General features: G+C 35.6%; 5 protein-coding genes across 5 annotated transcripts; 2 read left to right on the forward strand and 3 right to left on the reverse strand.

The window, feature by feature from the left end:
* Window positions 1-346: 346 nt before the first annotated feature.
* LOC135118475 (dual specificity mitogen-activated protein kinase kinase 6-like) lies at window positions 347-2,734 on the reverse strand. The gene is made up of 3 exons (XM_064040630.1): window positions 2,410-2,734; window positions 1,488-1,653; window positions 347-1,270 (listed from the first exon to the last, which is right to left on the reverse strand). Exons 1-3 carry the CDS (start codon window positions 2,469-2,471, stop codon window positions 494-496), a joined length of 1,005 nt encoding a protein of 334 aa, XP_063896700.1. The 5' UTR covers window positions 2,472-2,734; the 3' UTR covers window positions 347-493.
* A 436-nt stretch (window positions 2,735-3,170) lies between these two features.
* Window positions 3,171-6,209, reverse strand: LOC135118474 (DNA excision repair protein ERCC-6-like). Its single transcript, XM_064040627.1, has one exon. The coding sequence runs from the start codon at window positions 6,084-6,086 to the stop codon at window positions 3,186-3,188; it is 2,901 nt and encodes a 966-aa protein (XP_063896697.1). The 5' UTR covers window positions 6,087-6,209; the 3' UTR covers window positions 3,171-3,185.
* A 297-nt stretch (window positions 6,210-6,506) lies between these two features.
* Window positions 6,507-10,670, forward strand: LOC135118476 (protein penguin-like). The gene is made up of 8 exons (XM_064040639.1): window positions 6,507-7,180; window positions 7,432-7,837; window positions 8,055-8,182; window positions 8,449-8,614; window positions 9,024-9,200; window positions 9,516-9,747; window positions 9,969-10,168; window positions 10,478-10,670. Exons 1-8 carry the CDS (start codon window positions 6,726-6,728, stop codon window positions 10,652-10,654), a joined length of 1,941 nt encoding a protein of 646 aa, XP_063896709.1. The 5' UTR covers window positions 6,507-6,725; the 3' UTR covers window positions 10,655-10,670.
* Window positions 10,671-11,811: 1,141 nt separating this feature from the next.
* LOC110378092 (thymidylate kinase) lies at window positions 11,812-13,940 on the reverse strand. Its single transcript, XM_064040648.1, has 7 exons — window positions 13,865-13,940; window positions 13,563-13,742; window positions 13,179-13,279; window positions 12,685-12,832; window positions 12,318-12,435; window positions 12,130-12,216; window positions 11,812-12,003 (listed from the first exon to the last, which is right to left on the reverse strand). The coding sequence occupies exons 2-7, from the start codon at window positions 13,633-13,635 to the stop codon at window positions 11,904-11,906; spliced, it is 627 nt and encodes a 208-aa protein (XP_063896718.1). The 5' UTR covers window positions 13,636-13,742; window positions 13,865-13,940; the 3' UTR covers window positions 11,812-11,903.
* Window positions 13,941-14,049: 109 nt separating this feature from the next.
* Window positions 14,050-16,850, forward strand: LOC135118477 (DNA fragmentation factor subunit beta-like). The gene is made up of 4 exons (XM_064040643.1): window positions 14,050-14,290; window positions 14,480-14,615; window positions 14,785-14,973; window positions 15,868-16,850. Exons 1-4 carry the CDS (start codon window positions 14,186-14,188, stop codon window positions 16,509-16,511), a joined length of 1,074 nt encoding a protein of 357 aa, XP_063896713.1. The 5' UTR covers window positions 14,050-14,185; the 3' UTR covers window positions 16,512-16,850.
* The last annotated feature ends 4,107 nt before the right edge of the window (window positions 16,851-20,957 follow it).

Consider the following 20,957-nt stretch of genomic DNA (forward strand, 5'->3'; position numbering starts at 1 on the left):
AAGTAAAATATTTTAATTAGATATCAAAATAGGTGAAATAAAGAAACCACAAATTGAAAACAAATATTTTTATTTAAAACTAAATTATTATAATTTTGTGATGCTTAAAATGTTGCCAGTCATTATTTTGTTATACCAATTCCTTTGTTCGCTTTGAGGTCAATAATAAAACAGACTACACATAGATAAAACCATATTAGCGAAATGTTACTCTTACTTCATCTACCCTCTAACTACTGCTACATTACTAAATTGACAAAGTTCCACTTACACGAGACTTGATTACTTCTGTAGTAGACACTAAATCATCTTTGAAATCAAACATTTAAAAACGCCGCGTACGCCCATAGTGATGGGCACTCTAAAAAGAATACATAATTTAATTTATTTTATGGTTAATAACATTATTTTATATCTTTTCAATTATTAAACTACATTAAGGTTAGTCGGTAAACGCTTGTACTTAGTAGGTACGTAAATAATGTTCCTATCACTAGGATTCATCGGGTAAGTCTAATATTTGTTGAACGAACGACGCGACGTCTATCTCCTTCTGACTGTGCTCCAGGCAGAAGGGGTGCGTCAGCAGCGCGTCGTAGTTCGGTCTCTGTTTGTAATCTTTTTGAAGACTTTGAACTATGAGGTCCTCGAACTCTGGAGAGAACTGTCCGCTCGGCAGTCTCGGGGGATCGTCTTTGACGACTTGTTTGAGCTGCTCAAACGGCGTGCCCCACGTGTTGTAGGGGAACTTGCCCGTCGCCAGCTCGATCAGGGATATGCCGAGCGACCACACGTCGCTGCGGATGTCGTACTGTCCCGGGTTGCCGCTCGGGTCGATCCTCTCGGGAGCCATGTAAGGTTTACACCCTGCGTCAATAGTCTTAGCAACAGAATCCACTAAATATCCAGAGATACCAAAGTCACACATCTTCACCTCTCCTTTCCTATTGATCAGGATATTGGATGGTTTCACATCTCTATGAATGACTCTGAGCTTAGAATATAAATAGTGTAAAGCACTGACCACAGAAAATGTGATCTTTCCAAGAATGTTTTCAGGTATGGTGCGGTTGTTATGGTAGACTTTCATATAGAATTTGTCGAGGCTCATGTCCATGACCTCCATGCAGATCCAGACGTCTCCCTCGCGGAACATGGCACCGTAGAAATGCACCGTGTATGGGCAGGCACTGGCTCTCATGGACACATCCAGGTCCATGAGCAGACGTTTCAGTTCTGTAGACTGACTGTTGAATGATGCTGTGATTCTCTAAATATAAATAAGAAAATATAGTGTGAATATAGTTATGTTAAAAAATATTTAATGAGTTTTGTATTCTCAAATGGTGGACACAAGTACATGTATATTTTTTCCCGTGCCTGAACTGTCCCACTGCTGGGCAAAGGCCTCCCCATTTTGTCTCCACACCTCCAAAGAATAATTTAGTTTACAAATACATTGGACATTATTTTAATTTAGTTTTTACCTTGACTGCCATTGTAGTATCACTGGGAATATGCTTCATCTTCTCCACAATGCCGTAGGCTCCCCGGCCGAGGTCACAGATCTTTATCAGGTCATCTGCGTGGACCGTGAATGTCTTGTCGTCAACTGTAATTGTTGTCTGCTTATCCAAATTCCTTGGTGGGGTTCTGAGGAAACAAGATGGTAGAATCAGTACTTACATAATACTACCAATAGAGGTAATGTTTTTATAGGTTGTCTTTTACAAGTTCTGGTCAAAGAATGTGATAGTGCAGTTTTCAAAAATACAGGTAATCAGAGTCAGATATACCCACGATCTAGTTAGACTTACAGAATTTTAACCAAAATTAGGTTCAGAATGGTAAGATTAAAAACGTATTTATTTTAGTAAGACTAGAATGAGGATAAAAAAGTTATCAGGGTCAATGACCCGTTAATCAAGATTGGATAGTAACCATATATCCCCTCACAAGTTTAATCCACTATAAAAATGATATTAAACCGTCAACAAGATAATTTCACAGTCAGCTTATTCTCTGCTTATATTTAATGAGTAACCCTCTAGCTATCTGGTAACCTCAGTGCTGATTACAAGTATTTGTTCAGTCAAGGTTAGTGCAACCAACTCATTAGTGTACAACCAGAATTTCGACAAACTGTGGAGTAAGGGGCGTAGGTGATTGATAATATTAGTATTCATGATATTTGCTTAAAAACTTATCTATTCCATCAATTGTTTACTATTATCTGATGTAATTTTTTTGCAATTTTGAACTACAACTTGTGCCTAGTGAGCTAAAAAGAAATGCACATAAAAATTATATAAATAAATACATATATTTCGATATAATTATAGAACTCCAGTTCCAGGCAATGGATATTATTATGTCAGGTAGGCAGAATTATACTCAGCTGACACTTACACGACCTGCTCTTCTGGGGGCTTGAAGTTGAAGCCCGGCGGCGGCAGTTTTCTCCTCGACATTGCGCCGACGTCCTCCCAGCGAGAATCAAGTTAAAATCTGTGAATCCTATTAGAATTTCACAAAATCCCTCCACGATTGCTCCAGATCAAATTATTGACTTTACGTTATAAAACACTAACTTTACATCTAAATCACGCGAACATATTTTAAGGCAATTTTAGGCGTAAGCTTTACAGTTGTTTATGTCGAATTATACAATAATATTTTAATAATTCTAAAGATTATGCACTCGGAAAGCAGGCAGCTAGGTTTTGACATTTAATTAGGTGGTGTTGCCAATAAAACAAAATTTCGTACCAAGCCAACAGCTTCTTTCGGTTGATATTCTCGATTCGATAGATAATTTAGCCTATTTAATCGCCATAGCGCCCTGCGCCATGATGGCTGAAGATAGGAATCACATTACCAATCAAAAACTTCTTATTTATTACAGCTAATCAAAGTTCAATTGATTTAGTGGAAAATATGACACCAAGTGGTAGGTATTAAGTAAATGAAACATGTTTAAACAACAATAATCGTTTATTTCTTACGTTACTATTTAAATATTTCTTAGGGCTGATTTTTCAATCATCAGTTAACTCCTATCTGAGGAATAAATATGGCGGGTTGACATATTTTCCATACAAAAACTGTCAACTCGTTAAAAATATTCTTCAGATAAAAGTTATCTGGCGATTGAAAAATCAGCCCTTAAAAAAACATGGATCGGTTTATTTGGAAGAAAATCTGATAGCTCTAATAGCATCCTTCGCTTTCTTGACTGCGTCTTCTTTTATTTTATGCCGTTTCTCTTTTTCAGCCAACCCAACAACCACATCATGTTGTAATGCGCTCTTAACATTAGCTTTAGCAAAAAGTTTACTCAACACATAATCATCATCATTATCCTCTTTTTCCTTACGTCTATGTTTTTTCTTTTTAACTTTCTTAACTGCCACTAGATTTTCTAGTTTAGATTCTGGACTTGGGGAATGTTTTCTTTTCTTAGATTTCTTTATTTCCTTATCAATGCAAGGTTTATCTCTTTCAGGTGTTCTTTCTCTGATTGGTTTTTCATTTACAAATGTTTCCTGAGGGTCAGGAACTCCTTTATCGTTATCAAGACTCTCTTCCTCTCCTTCACCAGGCTCACCATCTTCAGCTGCCTTTTCTTGACTATTTAAAACTGTTTTCAGCAAATTCTCTTCATAGTCTTTCTTTACATGCATATTTACTATATCCAATTCTGACAATATGTTTTCAAAAGGAACATTTGTCACTTGATCATCAACTAAGTTTATTTCAGGTACTTCGACTTTAGGTGGGTTGAGTAGCATTTCTCTTTTCTTTTTGTATTCTTCTCTGGGATCTTTCTCTTCTTTCATAACCTTTTTATCTACTTTATCTTTTGAAATCTTCCTACTTATCTCTCTTGCCATCCTTCTCATAGCTTCTATCTTTTTCTTCTTTGAAAATGAGACATCACTAGAAGTTTTATCATTACTTTTCTTACTTTTGGTATTGTTATCAACATTTATTTTTGTATGTTTGAAAAGTGATGCAGTTTCAGTGTCACCATCACAGTTAAGTTCTTCAAGAGTGAATAATCCTTGTAGTGTACTAGTGGTTAACACATTCTTTTGGTTGGGGTCAATTAATATTTTGTTGCTGAGAAAATGTTTGAATATCTGTCTTTGATATATCTTTTCTTCAATAGTTCCAGCTGACAGAAGTCTGTAAACTGTAACATTTCTCTGCTGACCTATTCTCCAGGCTCTTTCTTTAGCTTGGTCATCAGTAGCTGGGTTCCAATCAGGATCATAAATGATAACTCTATCAGCACCTGTTAGATTAACTCCTAATCCTCCAACTCTTGTGGTGGCAAGAAACACCAAATATTCAGGATTCTCATTAAATGTTTTTATCATGTTTTGCCTCTGACCTACATTTACTGAGCCATCCATTCTTAAATACTTAAATTCTTGAACTTGTAAATACTGCTCTAGTAAACATAACATACCTCTTGACTGAGAAAATATCAGGGCTCTATGACCTTGTTTCTGCCAAATTTTCAATAATGAATTAACAACAGTCATTTTCCCAGATCTTTTGTAGTTGCCAAATCTTTCTTCGTCAATCTCATCACACTCTTCATGAGCTTCGTACAGGTACAAGTCAGGGTGATTGCAAATCTTCCTTAAAGTACACAGAGCAACCAGTATTCTTGCTCTTATAGGGTCTCCATATTTGTTATCTTTGTCCAAAATACTCCTAACAGTGGTACCAGTGAGGTAGCCCATATAAAGATCTTTTTGTTCCTGAGTTAAAGCACAGAACAAGACTTGCTCATTCTTCTCCGGCAGTTTTATATGACTTTGAACTTCAGCCTTTGTGCGTCTTAACATGTAAGGTGTAATAATATTTTTTAAGGCTTTTGCTATTTCTAAAGCAGTTGCTTCTTGATATTCTGTGGCATTAGCATATCCTCCTTGGGTGATGGGTGTAGCAAAATGATCCATAAAAACATTGTATGTGCCCAGTAGTCCTGGTCTCATGAAGTCAAACAATGACCACAGTTCTTGCAGGCTGTTTTGCATGGGAGAGCCTGTAATAAGTATCTTATGAGGAGTTTGAAACTTTTTTACCAGCTTACTGACTTGGGTGTCAGGGTTTCTGATCTTGTGACCTTCATCTAATATGATGTAATGCCATTTCCTTGCAGTCAGATCTTTTGTGTACTTAACAATGCCAGCATATGTTATCAATAGTATTCCATGAGATGTATGCAGGTCCCTAATCAGTTGGTTATGATTACCTGCATGAGAACCAGTATGGTGGAGTACCGCCACTCTCAAATGTGGACACCAAAAGTGGAAATGAGACACCCACTGGTAAATAACAGTAGCCGGAGCCACAATGATGGTAGGCCCAAGGCCTCCCCAAGCACCCAAGTCACTTTTAGACAAGCCAGCTAGGAATGCAATTATCTGGATTGTTTTACCCAGACCCATTTCATCTCCTAGCAAGCCCCCAGATTCTACCTGATGTAGTTCCCAGAGCCACTTAACACCAATCTTTTGAAATTTGTACAACTGTCTCCAAATAAAATTGGGTACACCTAAGCCATTCTGCAACTCATGAAGTTCCTCAGGGTCAGTGTTTCCCTCCAGCACATATTGTACATCAGCTGTCATAGTTCCACCATCGTAATTACTCGCTTTAGCTGCTGCTAAGTTTGCCTTCCAAGTTTCCAGTCTCTCATTGTAGAGAGCTGTGTCTCCATCGTCCACAATTTTCTTTAGGGTTTGCTTAGTTCTAGTGTTTGAGGTAGACGGTCCTGAGTTTATGTTAATTATATCATCATCAACGTCTTCGTCTGAGGGTAAGTACTCATGATCTGAATCCTTGTCTGACGAAATAGTCGTTGATCGCGACCTTGAAGTGGTGGGTACTGCAGCGTCCTTGGTCGTTTCTTTAGGAGATTGCTTTCCAAACTGCTTAGATTGTTTCTTGGATATAAGTTCAGCGGCAGCTTTGCTTTTTTGAGAAACATTGTCCTTCTTACTTTTAATTACTTCTCTTTGTTTTGCAAGAGCTAGCTGGCTCTCCAAATATTTGTTTATATCAACCATGGTCTATGAAAGTCATGTGGTTTTGTTTACTTTTTCACATATTTCTTTCATTTCAAATTTACGAAACCATAAACTTATTGGAAAATTAAATAAATATTAACTTGTTTCTACCTGTCGGCATTCCTTTCTGCATTAATGACATTATCATGCCTTATTACGAAGACACCTTTGAGTCATCTGCAGTAGCGTTACTGCAGACATATATGTTATATCTACACAATTCTGGAATAAAAATGGCTGTAATTGCTCATTTTAAATATTCTTTTCTCAGAAATCTAGATTTTAGATTAACAAAATATCTTTAAGCAATAAAATCGTTGCAAAAATTTAGAACCGGGGGAATGCACAATCTTCTTAAACAGTCTACGTGATGTCAATGTTGTAATGACATTGACGGAAATCAGTACTTACTTGACAGACTAGCAAAATGTCGAATAAATAGAAAATACACGTGCGGTTAAATTAAACACACGTTATTATATTAAGGAAATATAAGTCTATTTTACAATTCATTAAGTTATCGCTTAGTCTACGATATTTTTTATTACTTGCATCGTATACAGTAATAATCCTCAGCATCTCCGCAAATTGCCACAAATTTCATAACCTCGTGTGTTATTGGTGTAATCCGTTAAAAAAATGCAGAAAGTTAAAAGAAAATCCAATGAAGATGGTGTTAGCCCATCAAAGAAGAAAAAGGTAAACTTTGAAAACACTGACAGCAAACCTGCGCAGGGCGAGAATGGAAAGAACAATAAGTTCAAGAAGGATTTTAAGAAGGATGGAGCAAAAGGCCCCAATACGTTTGGGAAGCCAAAATTTAACAAAGACGGCAAAGGGAAGCCTAATTTTGTAAAAGGTGATAAAGGTAAGCCTAATTTCACCAAAGATGGTAAAGGTAAGCCCAATTTCTCCAAAGATGGTAAGGGAAAGCCAAACTTTTCGAAAGACCAAGCTAATGGAGAGAAACCAAAATGGTCTGAAATGAAGAAAGAGAAGAAGGAATTGAGGCTTGTGAGGCGCAAGGCGAAGGCCACTGCTGAAGTGTTTGAAGTGTCACACAAGGCTAAGCTGTTGGCTGCACAGATTCAAAGGTAATATTAAGTTATTAACATTTGTAAGTTTTGTGTAAAATGTGACCACGTTAACAGGTTCTATAAACATCTAAGAATTCAAAATTTATATTCTGGAGATATGGCGTATACATAGTATTTTTTAATTTGAAACTCAATTATTTACATTCTTACAACACATGGAGCAAGTAATGAAACGTAAAATACATCTTGCCAATTTCTTTTTAATTATGCATCTACAATTATTTCATAACTAACACTTCAATTTACAGGAAAGTAGTGAAGCAAGATTTCAGAATGAACTCTTGCAAGGAGCTGCACTGTTTACTGAAAGGGCATTACAAGTCCATAGCCCTCACACATGATCTAAGCCGAGTCATACAAGTGTTACTCAAATACGGACCAGATGACATTAAGAACGAAATTACAGAAGAATTATTAGACTTAATGGTACAAATGGTACAGTCCAAGTACGGACAGCATGCGGTCAAACGTATTCTGAAATATGGTACCGAGTTCATAAGACATGAAGTGTTGAAGAAGTTTTTCGGTCACATAGTGTCCATAGCTACTCATGCGATTAGTGCTCCTGTGTTGGATTATGCGTACGGAGAGTTTGCCACAAAGAAGGAGAAATGTCATATGCAGCAGGAGTTTTATGGAGATATTTATAAGAATGTAAGTTCATTTTTGTGCTAAAATAAAAATAACTATCCGTTTCACCACTGTCTCACGCACCATGAGGACTACTGCCAGTACCAGAATATGAAATATAGACTATGTTGCTTGGTGCCTTTAGCATACAAACAAACAAAAAAAAGATGCCCTTTTATATAGATAAAGATTTTGTATAAATAGATGACATATAAATTGTTACCCCTGCTTGCCCTTGCAGACAAAAGATGACAAAGTGAAGACAATCAGTGACACATATAAGGACAGCCCTGAAATGAAGACTGCTATACTGCAGGCCTGTAAAGCCAACATACAGAAGATTCTGGACAAAAACTTACATGATGGAGAGTAAGTATTAAAATTACTTTAGCTGTTATATTAAAAAACTTCTTGCATGTCCATTAAAATGCTTGACAACAAATCAAGTTTTTTTTTTCAAACATATGCCTTTGCAGGAAAAGTTAGAGGAGTTGCATAGTTCAAAAGAGAAGTTCTGGTAAAAAAAGAAAGCAACTCATTACAATAAGAAAGACAGCCAGCACTTCAAATGTTAGCTTTTTTCATTTTAGCAGTTATGTGAATTTTTTACCTAAAATTTTGCCACAATTTTCCAGATTATTCCACTCAATCCTATATGACTACATACGCGAGTGCAGCGCTGAAGACCGCGTGGAGTTGATATCGACGCTCAGCCCTCTCATAGTGCCGCTCAGCAACTCGCTGCCGGGCGCCAACGCCGCGTCTATCTGTGTGTGGCAGGGCACTAATAAAGATAAGAAGGTGAGAAAATAGAAAAATAAACAAACTATAAATAAGTATGGAATCTTTAAAAAAATGCAACGTTTGAACGCCAATGTTGTATACTTTGTCATGATCTAATTGTGCGAAGTAGCTATTTAAAATGACACACATCATTAAAAATATGTCAGAGATATTGAATTTTATTACCGCATCATTCTTTTGCGCTAAATGGCTCAGGTTGGATGAAAAGTTGCGAAAAATAGTAGTTAAAAAAATAAATACTATAATCTGCTATCACAATACCTTCTGAGTTGTAATAATTTTAAGAATGAAGAAACATAAATTTATTTTATTTATTTGGCACAATTTACAATTGTTTACACTATAAAAATATTAAATACAATAGTCGTGTGACAATCTCTTAAATAAACTTAATCCTCTTTCGCAGACTATCCTAAAAGTAGTAAAGGAGCATGCAGTACCTCTCAGCAAGCACAAGACTGGCTACCGCCTACTCATCGCCATATTTGACTCTGTTGACGACACAGTTCTTGTGAAGAAAGCTATTGTTTCTACTCTGGCTAGTAATCTGAAGGACATTGCTAAGGACCACTGGGGTAACATGGTAAGTTTTACATTTGTGTCTTCTTCCTGCCCTGTTCCCAAGTTATTTTCTGTGGTCACAATGTGATTTCCATTTTCATTCATCTTTGTCAGCTATCATACTAACATCCCCCCCTTCTTATTCATGTCAAATTTCTGGCAATCCATCTTTTCTGGTCTCTATCCATCCACATTCTTACACAACACAGTCTTTATACTACTGTTTTTTCACACATTTTACGTTTCATATGCATACATTTTGCTGACTACTGCTTTAAAATAATCTATTCTTCAGTTTATAAGGATATGTGTACCATAAATATGAATATTTTTTCAGACATTACACTGGCTGGTAAAACCCAAAGACTCGGGGGCATTCCACCCCAGTTTCATAAAGTTCCTTGAAGAGGGGGCCAAAAGCGGTACCTCTAAGAAGGATGCAGAGCTTCGAGTGTCGGAGCTCAGAGAGGCAATCTTGCCTGCTTTGAAAAAGGATATAGAAGAGGATCCCGAGTTCTGGCTCAGTAGTAAAACTAATATGCTTTTGGCGGTCGCTGTGTTGTCGATAGGTACGTTAAACTTAAGTCATTGATAAAGCTACCTTGTAATGGCATTGCGTCGTCATTTACAATGCTGTGCCTATGTTTTTCTGAAGCACATCAATAGAATACTAAAAAATATAAAAAAAAAAACAAGCATAACTTTTACTATTTGAGAACTCTGTTTCCGATGGAAGCCTTCACAAAAATTCTCATTATGCTATATTTAATTCGATATTTTTGTCTCACAGAGTCAAGTAAGGAGATCCTAGAAGCCTTAGCTAAGGTTATTTGCAAACCTGATTGGCGCATTACCTCTGACGGCAAAGATTCACTGGCGGTAGAGGACGCCGGCATTCACATGTGCCTCAAGAAACTGGCAACACTGGATAAGGACAAGGATGGCAATACTTTGGGCGAAGCTATCTCTGAACACTTGGAGGATGAAACTGTGAGTTTATATTTAAGTTTTTGTCTATGATAGATTTTCTGAAACATGTAATTTAATCTGAGTAACTTCGTAATACATAATACTAGCTTCCGTCTGCGTTCCGAGATAACTGCTTCCGGTTGCCAAATGGTGACAAAAAGTATCAATTATTATTATTGCCCTTCTCTCGGGTCTAATTTTCAACTTAAAAGGTTCAGCCATTCTTGAATTATAAGTAGTGTAACTAACACAAAGAAGTACCTAAAATTTATTTTCTTTCTTTCTTTTCTTTACCTATATCAAATATTTTTTTAATCAAACTTTTTTCAGATTAAGCTGTGGTTGCCTACCAACAGAGGTTGCTTCTTCCTCCTAAAGTTAATCGAAAGCAATAATGCCGCCATTGCTAGTGCTTTGAAAAAGAAAATTAAGCCCCACATCAATATCCTGAAACAACAGTCTTCAGAAGGTGCAAAACATCTGTTACAAAATGTACAGAAGAAATAAATGTATTTTTTTAGCATTTTATATTTTTATTTTAAAGTAGGTACATAAGTGTTATTCAGGGTAAGTTAGCTGATTGGCTGCTTGTGGTCAATAGAACAATATAATATAAAACACATTGTAATTTTTTAAAATTCTTTATTGAAATTAATGTCTATTATGCACAGGCCAAAAATACTCAATTGTGCTTACTTATAAATAACAATTCGCTAATAAATCATTATTTTTTAATTAGTATAACGTGAGGCAAGACTTAAATGCTATTATTGTAACTTCGAGTGTTTCTACTACAACTAGTTATGACAAAATGCAATATTGTAGGTTGTATTCCAGTCTATTTATATAATGTTAGGGCTATTTCAGATCTCAACTACGACTAAGATATTCTGAATACCAGTAGCTAAACTCTAATTTAAAAAAATGCATTAAAATAACACAAAATATTTTTAAAGATAATTCTTAAGTAGAAGCTCACTACCAGAGTTATAAGTGAAGACAAACTATTCGAATTATAATCAAAATATGAGTTCCACAATAGTAGTACCCATATTAATATCTTAAGCCATTCGAATTATAATGGAGGCATGAGTTACGCATATTAATAAGATTTATAAAAATAATTGACTTTCAACATCATCTAAGACACTACAAACTTTTCAAAAAATATTTTTACATAATTATTTTACAGCTAGTTAACATACAACAGAGGCTTAGTACAGCGGCTTAGCAGCACAAGTTTGTACCTACGTTAATTTCCCTAATAAAAGTCACAACTTATTTTTAAACATTATTTTCTAACCCAATTTTGAAGGAACTTCTACAATTGGTTCACACATTATTTACCTGTTTTATCGTGTACGTTTTTTCTTCGTCGATGGCGTTTTTACTGTATACAGAATACTGTGCCATGTGTGAAGTCACTCATGCAACTACATACGCCATCGACGAAAAAAAAACGTACACGATAAAACGGAACAGTAAAACGGAGACATGTGTGAACCGGCCGTTATTTAGGCCGCATACAGAATGAAAGCTGGAAGAAGCTGAAACAGCGCTTATCGGCGCTTGACAGCGCTGGTAACCCGCGCAGGAAAATATATGAACACGCGCCGATAAGCGCTGACCGGCGCAGACAAAAGCTGGAAACTTATCGGCGCGGGTTACCAGCGCTGCCAAGCGCCAGCTTCTTCCAGCTTTCTTTCTGTATACGGCCTTACTTTGTACATTTGTTATTAAGTAAGTACTTTGGATGTCATTCCTTTTTCCAAAGCTTGCCTATAGGCTTCTCTGGCACATCATTGATAATGTTCAGTGATTGCTGCAACAAATCTTCTTGGATGGACTCAATAGACCTATAAATAAAAGAATTCTTTTTTAAGACGATAATTTACTTTACACGGTAAGTTTGTATCCAAGCAGCTTGCCCATTGAAAACTGCATGAAAAGCAAAAAGTATACAGAATTCTACAATAAATTACCTGTTAGCATCTAAAACTTCCCAGTTGTCTTCTTTTAACTTCTGATAGGTTTCAGATACTTTCTTTTGGAAGTTCAGTACCTCATACCTGTGAGCAAATAATATTTTTGTTGATTGACCTGTAAATGGACCATTAGCCAAAACATCTTTGGCCTAGTTTGATAACATTTATCTATCTCAGTGACTGACCTTTCATTTCCAAAGCCATTTCTTTCTTTGATGGAGTCAACAGGCATTGTGAGGAAGAACACTTTATCTGGTTTCGGGAGACCTACATCAGGAGACTTGCACCAATTGAAATCTAAACCTGGAACCAATAGGTTTGTTATTGTTACATAAAAGTACTATTGATATAATATAAATTATGATATTCCTTTAGCAATAAGAAGGATATAAGCCTTTGGAACTTCATCCTACACAGCTAAATAATAAGTTTCAGGTACCCATCCATTTTAACCCAGTCTGTAAATGTAAAAGTGAGTTTTTTCGGATTTGCTCTAAAATGATTGATAAATGAGATTTGGTATGGCAATAAGGGGTAGAAATATAGTCACACCTTTAGCGGCCGAGAATGCAACCCCAGAGTAGCAATATCTATCTACAATGATTGTGGTGCCGGCTTCTAATTTCTTAATTATATTCTTAGCTCTTTCCCATCTATTTGCTGAGAACAACAAGTGGATTACTTCATCTGATAAATCATTCTGAAAAATAAACAAAACAAAAATCCTTAACATGTTTTTGTATTTGAAGCTATTGTAATTTAAATAATTGTTAAGACAAAATTTTTGTTATAATTATGTGATAGGGTTTTAAATTACAAGTTTAGTTCTGCGGTGCCATTGTGGGATAAAAATGCTTACAATTAATTTATCATGAACGGATAGGATTGAGAATAGATAAGATTGTGTTAGGCTCAAATGTAGGTTATTCTTTAATCTTATCTACAGCAATCTGCCGTAGGCATAGAAAAAATATAGATAGCAAGTTTTGTTGATAAGGTTACATAAAACTGAAATTATTATAATTAAATAAAAAAGAATGCTATACCTTCATTTGCAAGTAATTATTTATAATTTTCCCAACATCTGTGTTTCTGGCCGGGAAATTTGTGTACTCAGCCTGGATGTTCTTGTTTTTCAAATTCTCAACTGGAAAAGAAAACATTTAAAAAAACTTTTACTATATTTTGATAACAAAATTGGGTCATTTAAAAAAAAATGACTAGAATCTTCTTGCTCTGTGCATTACTATGTACAAAATGAACTTTAAAAATAAAGTTAAGGTCTGGATCAAAATGTATTTTGTCCTATATTGAACATGGTTTTAAGATTCTATTTTTGATAAGCAAATGCCCTCGGGCGTATGTGCATACATGTCCGGTAAACCGGTTATGCATTAGAGCATACATACTGCAGAAAAAACAAAACTTACCAAGCGTTCTGGCTTGAGTCGACTTTCCTGTCCTATCCACCCCCTCAATAACTATTAGTGCTCCACGTTTCATCTTTATATCAGTAGTATGTATCTTCTGTTAATTAAAAACGACCTTCCTAGTATATTCGAAGGGTTATTGTACGTTCCGGTGAACTGTGCCGTTGAATCAATTAATGCCTGTGTAAAAATAAACACAGGATGCTGTCAGTTAAACACAGTAACTATGAGTTTCTGGATAATACAACACAAGATACTTAGATAAAGAACCTAAAGAACGAATGTTCCAAAACAATATTTACTTTCGGTATCCGTTTTTTTTTCTCTTCAGCATAGAAACATGAAACATGCTGTCAATGCTGATGCTGTCTTTCTTCGTGGCTTGGCTTCCCTCTATATTAGGTACTTTACTCTTTGCTTCGTGGATTTGACAGCAGTGGTAAAAAACGCAATGTTTTGCAACTGGTAACATTCTTATCAATTTGACATATTCATTCACGATTTCACAAATGTCATTTCAGAATCAAACTGCGCTGCAAGGGCCCGCTTTCGGCTGTTGGATTTCTTTGTTTTTATTTTTATAAATTAATGTAACTTAATCCGTGTAAAAAAATACTACAATCATGAAAAAGGGATACAAGGTTACTGATGTGAAGAGAGAAAAGAAAATTGGCGTCGCGGCTGAAAATCTGGAAGAGTTGATCGAGAAATCCTGCAAAAAGTTAGGCGTAAGTGGAAACTTCTTTGTTTATATTCAGTTTTAGTGCATAAATTGTAAATTTTTGATTAGTTTAATGTATTTAGACGCTAGTTTTAGTCATGATTAGCTGTGTTTATCGTTGCGACAAACGGGTCAGGGTGAAGCCTTGACCGATATTCATGTACCTTGACCTAATTCCGCGAGTCGGGACTTTCAGTTCAATGTCAGCTGCGCAGAATGCCGGCTATGTGTGGCGGAGGACGGGACGCACGTCGACGACGACGAGTACCTGGCCACACTGCCTCCGCAAACGCTCTTTATATTATTGAAAAATACTGAAAAAATGGTCAATGGTAGGTATAGGCTTTATTACAGGAATATCAATGTCACAAAAGTTGCACTACAGTAGATAAGCACAAAGACTCCATCTTTAGCTTTATCTGAATAAAAAAACATCTCAATTAATAAATTAACAAATGATAAAGGCACACATAAAATTAATCAATAATCATCTTTTATCAGACTTTGACTACTACTATGATTTGATCCGATCACAAAAGAAAGAGTACATAGAAACTGGGGCTGCAGCTAAAGAGTTCCTTAGCACCAACATCAAGGAGAAGTTCAAGGTGTTCCAGAGGTACATTCAGGCTGCTGATGATGCCAAGACCATGCTTAGTGAGAGGGCTCAGGACCCTGACTGGTTTGAAGGTGAGACTTTTAACTAATTAGTAATTTCCTAGTAATTTTAGCACAACCTTTCATTTACGATACAGAAATGCGGGATATCCTAGGCCTTCGTTCATTTACGACGTTATAACATAGCGTTATGTCACATTTCAATTAATATTTCTTCCAAAAAATAAGATGTCCAATAAGGTACCTACTGCACAGACCCCAAGGGACTGACTCGATTTCCTTCTCTAACAATAGCCTACTTTCAATCATTTTTCCTTAGACAGTCAACATAAATGTATTGAATGCCAAATCAACCGGAATATTGAGTATATAAAGTCCTGCAGATAATAAGCCGCTGTTTTAACGCTTCTCTGAACATAAATAACGAGGTTTTGTGGGACCAGACTGAGTTCCGCGAAATTGCCTAGTTAGCGAAACTGTTAGCCAATTTCAATGTGTACTTTTCTGCATACAATTTTTATACATCGAAAGGCACTCTTTCGGCTTTTTAAGACGTCATTTAGCTAATTATGTTTATTAAAATTGCCCAAGTAGGTACTGTTTAGCTCATTAATAAGGCTCTAAAACCGGACAGAGCTAACTGTAATGAATGTTTTCGAGGATCTAAAGGGCCATTTATCTTTTGTCTAATTTTACGCTGTTTTACTCTCCTTGAAAAAGTACCTGCGCGCTAATTAAGGCTTGGTTTTTCTTTCAAATTACGGAGCGTAAATAAAAAGTTGTTCCAACGTATTAATTAGGCAGCCCTTTGAAGCCCAGATGAACCCAGTTTACAATTAGGCATATTAAATCCAAATTAACGCGTGGCAATTACGCTTAAACTTGGGAAGGTCGTGGACGAAAGAGATCGTACCTAATTATTGCGATTAACTTTTCCTTCAAACTGAAGAGCCTATGATGTTCCAGGACTAGAACCATCAGAGAAAACGAAAGAGCAGTCGATGTCCAAACGCGTTAAAGAACGAATGCGAGGATACTACTACAAGACAAAGTCTGCTCTCCAGTCATCTGACGTTTACATACACTCGAAGAACGGCCGAGGTAAGAAGCTCATAGATCAGTTCCTAACAGATCTGCGGAACATTCTCGAGTCTCACAAATACAACGAGACTTACTTCAACCGCAAAGCAAACAAAAACGCGCGCATTTGTGACGAGAGCGGCCTGTTCCAATGCGGCGGCCTCTGGAGCACCGACAAGTGTCTCTACGAAGGCGAGCACGTCATCAACCCCTACAGGAGCCGCGAGGAACGCATCATATTCCAAACATGGAATCTCGACCATAAGATTGAGCTATCAAGGTCCATAATCCCGAAAATTCTCCAAGCGATCGACGGCTTGTACAGCGGTGACATTAAATGTATTTCATGTGATAGGGATTCGAAGGTAGGCGGCATCGAAGCCGATAGGTATTACTTGCAAATATTTACGCGCGAAAACCTTAAGCTGGTACACATTGTGTGCCATTATAAAGGCAAGCATGACGCCGAGTCGGGCGTGTACACTCTGTGCAAGAAGTGCTTTGGCGGCCAAAGTATTGAATATAAGTAAGAGATGTTTCTAAAAAGCGTTCAATACATATTTAGGATTTAGAGGCGTATTTGTGACGCGAGAAAAATTGCCCAGTCCTTAAGATTTACGAGCGTTATTGTACTTGCTCGGAGTTTAATACAAGCCAGACAAACGCAACTGTGGCCTGATAATAATTTATTTTCTCGTATGAAATATGTTCTCTGAATACTGAATTTGTAATTGAACACATAGCTGCAATATTTTTTCAAACAAAGTATATTTCTATTCATATGTTATATTGTATTGTATGCTATAGACTTATATGATATTTTCTTCGCAACCTGTGATAGAATGAAATCTTGTTGCGTTGTTGTCTTGCATCGCTTGATTTGATTATTATTTAAATATTTCTTATAATTTATTATATTATTTTACCAAAGATCATGGGATAATTATAATTTATAATACAAATTGCGAAAGCGCATTATATTTTACAACTAAACTCCAATAGAATCGATGTCTGATAATAAAATCAGTAGCTACACAACATTTTTATACCGAGCTTGAGAAAAACAAATTAAACTTTTTATTGGACATTTTGTATTCTACAACATCGCAATGTCCCCGGCTTATAGTTTGTTCGGGCCTGCTTAGCATATCGAAATTGGTGTACTTTGTAAAATTGTCCACGACATCTAAAACTTGTTTTTATTTTAAAGACTTCGTTTCAGTAGATATTTTTTTACGCAAGTTTCATGAATTATTCATATTATCTTTAAGTATGTATAGCTAAATATATTTTTATTTGCAATGTTTATTAAGCAATGAAACGGCTATGTTCACTAGAAATCATGTAGTTTTTATACGTAGTGGTTGTTCCTTTTATAACTATATATTTAAAACTTTTTATTGTTGATATTAAACCATTTCTATTCCTTGATTGATCTCCTAACCCTTCATGACATAGTATTAGAGCTATTATACACATTTGTACTTATTTAATTAAGTTTAATTTTTAATTTAAATACATATCTTTACCCAGATTTTATCTTAGTAGAATTGGATGTTGTCCGTGATTGCGCTATAGATTTTTCTATAAAAATGTTTACGAAATATTTGTGTTTAGAATACGGAGCGATATTTTCATAACGCTCAGGGACATTTTCACGTAAACCCATCAAGACGGAAAATTATTATACCAAAACAATTTCGCTGTGAGGCGGAATAACACGATTGTAGCATAATGTAAAATTATAGGAAAATCTAAAGTGCGTAACGGCTTCAGGCGTCTTCAGGTGTGGTTTAAGAATGTATTGAAATTGTATTTATTTTTACCTATTAATGCACCTACAAATAAATTCCCGACAAAAAGCACTACGTGCTCTAAATGTCGAAAACCGTGCGTTGTGGTGCGTTTTTTGTGTTTCTTTGAATCTATGTGGGGACAGCTTAGTTTTATTTTACGACAGCCTAGTTGTTGCATTTCATATAAAAATGTCTTATTACATCGATAAATAAGTCCGTTTATTTAACAGCATATTTATGCTTTTTGAATATTCGTTTAATAAAAAGAAAAAAATATATATTGGTCTACCGGGATACGTCCTTTAGAATCAGTCCCTTGGCCCAGTCGCCTAGCGAGAGTCTAGGCTCTTGAGATGTTGATCGAGGCTCTTGGCCATTATCCTATATTTTCACGAGATTCTCATCGTGAATGCGGAGCGGCGACATCTCATCGGTTAATTATTAGTATTAAGACATTTTGTAAATATTCAATGCTTTTGTGTTATTTTTTTAGGTTTGTATAACGTCTTAAGTTGAAGTTAAATATTTGATGGCACGTTTTTACAAATCTAAGCTGTCCTCGTGTAGAGGTTGTATTCGTTCGAAATATTGTTGAATACAGGATTTTGAAAAACCTCATTATTGATACAGGGTTATTAGATAGCCGTAAACAATATTTTTGTCTAACAAACGAACCGAAACATCATTTAAACGGAAAAATCGATAAATATCATTGGAAATAAAAATGTTTGGATGAGAAAATCTTTAAATTGGAATATTTTGAAACCTATCATACTATGTTTTTTTGGAATTGCTGTAAAGAGAGATACGTGGTTTTACTGAATAGAGAAAGGTCGACGCTGTTTTGGCTAAAGTTGTCGCGTGTAACAACTCTCACGCATAATCCTAAAAAAAACAAGTGTGATAGTGGTCAAAATAAATAAATAAAAAAACTATTTAAATATCAATAAAATCAAAATGCCACGGAGTATTTTAAAACCTACAAATCATAATCAAGAAAATAATCATTCCTTATGACTTACCTACTTAACTATATTGTTATGTACCTAGTCTTAAAACTGAAATGATTTTATTTTGATTTAGGCAAAGCACAATACGTTTTGAAAACGGCATAATGTTATCTAGATCAGTTATCCTAAACAGTAGATATAATCTCTAATGGGACGTAAAATTGTTCATGTTCTTTAACTTGGATAAACTGGTCTAGAATTACTTAAGTTACCTGTTTTTACCAACAGATGGTGCTAAAAGAGAATTGACCGTTGCTTTGTCAAGCCAAATGATTTATTTATTGACTGATTCGGTACTTGGTACCAAACTATCGAATAATTTAGAATATTTTATATTTCAAATCTATGTAGTTACAATTTAATTAATTATAATTTTGTGATTTTTGTATTATTTGTAAATTGAATTTTATAATAATTGTAATCTTAGATAGGACTTATGAAATGGATCGAGGGGTTTTTCCACAGGCTTACCACAAAATTCGAGAGACCACAGATAAATTGGAGTACATATTTTCAGCCTGCAAAGCGGGACAAACTCCTTGCAAATGGCAGTTTTTATGAAAGTTATTCATCTTTTTATCTTCATTTCTCACCTATTGAGGACAGAGTCCAAATAATAGATTTGCAAAATCTATACATAGGTCATCATTTTGTAAGCACAATGTGGAAAGGCCTCTCATGGTTGTGTCAAGAGTACTGTGCCGAATTTTCTTAATAAGTTATTCTAAGTAATGTCTTCTTTATTATCGAGACATCTCTATTTACCTTTCCTATTCTTATATTAAGCTAAAATGTATTTCCATTCTATACTATTCTAATGGCTGTCTATCTCGCAATCGTCTAACGGCCGGTTTCAATATTCTATCTATCTATCTAATATTGGGATCGATTTCCGAATATTGTTCAAATTTCGCTGACGACGATTCTGAGCTGGACCAGTGTGTAATGTAAGTTAATATATCAGAAATCCTATTTTGTGACAATCGTTTACCAACTTGTTTAGATAGATTAGGGTAGCAATGCATAGCAATATTAATGTGTAAGCTGTTTGTAGATTAGAATTTAGATGCGTTGGTTATAAGCGAATGGTGAAAGGAAGCAATAATACTCGTTAAAATATCTAAGGGTGGGTTAACGATAACCAGTCCATAACCAGCCGTATACTTGCCGCTAATTGGTCAAATCGACGATTTGACAGCTAAAAATGTTTTTTTGAAACTCACCGTAAGAATGTGTTCCAGCAAAACGAGTAAATAAGTCTTAGAGCTATTGATGCCATTCGCTGAATAATCAACGTGGTTAGTGTCAATAATAGAAAAAAAATATAGTGCGATGTATATACCTTGCTCCATACAGATAGAAAGTCTGCTTGTCCGTGGACTTGCCGAAAAAGGTCGTTAGGTCCCAAAATTGCCTTATTGCACTTAGGGACTTGATGAATTTCTGGCTAATTGAACTACTGCAATAATTTACCGCAAGAGTATGTACTTACCTTCAAATGATATCTAACAATCATGAACCGCTTAATTGCAAGTTGCGTTTAGCAAAATTATATCAATAAAAAGACAAATAAGTATGTAAAGTGCTGATATCAAAAGTTATTTGCATTGCGTCTGAATCCAAAGCAAAATTACCAATTTTTATTCATCTACTGATTTTTTAAGATTGTCCAGCACTTGTGACTTGTCACTGTACTTGTTTGGCGACACGATTTTCTACTCTATGGAGTAAAGTATATTTAGATAATACTTACTTTATAGTAGAAGCTTCCATAGCTTATAGTGAAGTTGTTTGCGTAGTGTAGCGTGTTGTGTAGACTTCTCGATATACAGTATTAATCGATATACCTTCTCCTTTTTGCCTAAGTAGTTGCGTAACCGTAGACTAAGGGAAATATCATTATACGTAGTACACTAGTACAAAACTAGATCTAATACTGCACATGTTGGAATTAGGATGCTAATTTAGCTCCAAGGAGGTTAAGTGATGAAGAGTATGCAATGTAACAATATTGCGTAAGGATTGTACAACTGCGAATTTCAATAACCGATCTGTTGTGTTAGAGATGTTATCGATATCCGCAATAAATGATGTGCCATCATCAAAAAAGTTATGTCTAATTAGTTCAATAAAAGTGAAGGTGTCCTTCTTGATCTCAATCTCGATCTCT

This window comes from Helicoverpa armigera, chromosome 2 (assembly GCF_030705265.1).
Source record: "Helicoverpa armigera isolate CAAS_96S chromosome 2, ASM3070526v1, whole genome shotgun sequence".
NCBI lineage: Eukaryota > Metazoa > Arthropoda > Insecta > Lepidoptera > Noctuidae > Helicoverpa > Helicoverpa armigera.

Excerpts from the sequence above, each read along its gene's own strand:
- LOC135118475 (XM_064040630.1), bottom strand. The coding sequence starts at position 2,471 with ATGTCGAGGAGAAAACTGCCGCCGCCGGGCTTCAACTTCAAGCCCCCA. Across the intron at positions 1,654-2,409 it reads CCCCCAGAAGAGCAGGTCGT|AACCCCACCAAGGAATTTGG; the intron begins GTAAGTGTCAGC and ends TTGTTTCCTCAG. Across the intron at positions 1,271-1,487 it reads ATACTACAATGGCAGTCAAG|AGAATCACAGCATCATTCAA; the intron begins GTAAAAACTAAA and ends ATTTATATTTAG.
- LOC135118474 (XM_064040627.1), bottom strand. The coding sequence starts at position 6,086 with ATGGTTGATATAAACAAATATTTGGAGAGCCAGCTAGCTCTTGCAAAA.
- LOC135118476 (XM_064040639.1), top strand. The coding sequence starts at position 6,726 with ATGCAGAAAGTTAAAAGAAAATCCAATGAAGATGGTGTTAGCCCATCA. Across the intron at positions 9,201-9,515 it reads AGGACCACTGGGGTAACATG|ACATTACACTGGCTGGTAAA; the intron begins GTAAGTTTTACA and ends ATATTTTTTCAG. Across the intron at positions 9,748-9,968 it reads GGTCGCTGTGTTGTCGATAG|AGTCAAGTAAGGAGATCCTA; the intron begins GTACGTTAAACT and ends TTTGTCTCACAG.
- LOC110378092 (XM_064040648.1), bottom strand. The coding sequence starts at position 13,635 with ATGAAACGTGGAGCACTAATAGTTATTGAGGGGGTGGATAGGACAGGA. Across the intron at positions 12,436-12,684 it reads TGCATTCTCGGCCGCTAAAG|GTTTAGATTTCAATTGGTGC; the intron begins GTGTGACTATAT and ends TATTGGTTCCAG. Across the intron at positions 12,217-12,317 it reads AATGGCTTTGGAAATGAAAG|GTATGAGGTACTGAACTTCC; the intron begins GTCAGTCACTGA and ends ATTTGCTCACAG.
- LOC135118477 (XM_064040643.1), top strand. The coding sequence starts at position 14,186 with ATGAAAAAGGGATACAAGGTTACTGATGTGAAGAGAGAAAAGAAAATT. Across the intron at positions 14,291-14,479 it reads AATCCTGCAAAAAGTTAGGC|TTCAATGTCAGCTGCGCAGA; the intron begins GTAAGTGGAAAC and ends CGGGACTTTCAG. Across the intron at positions 14,616-14,784 it reads TACTGAAAAAATGGTCAATG|ACTTTGACTACTACTATGAT; the intron begins GTAGGTATAGGC and ends ATCTTTTATCAG.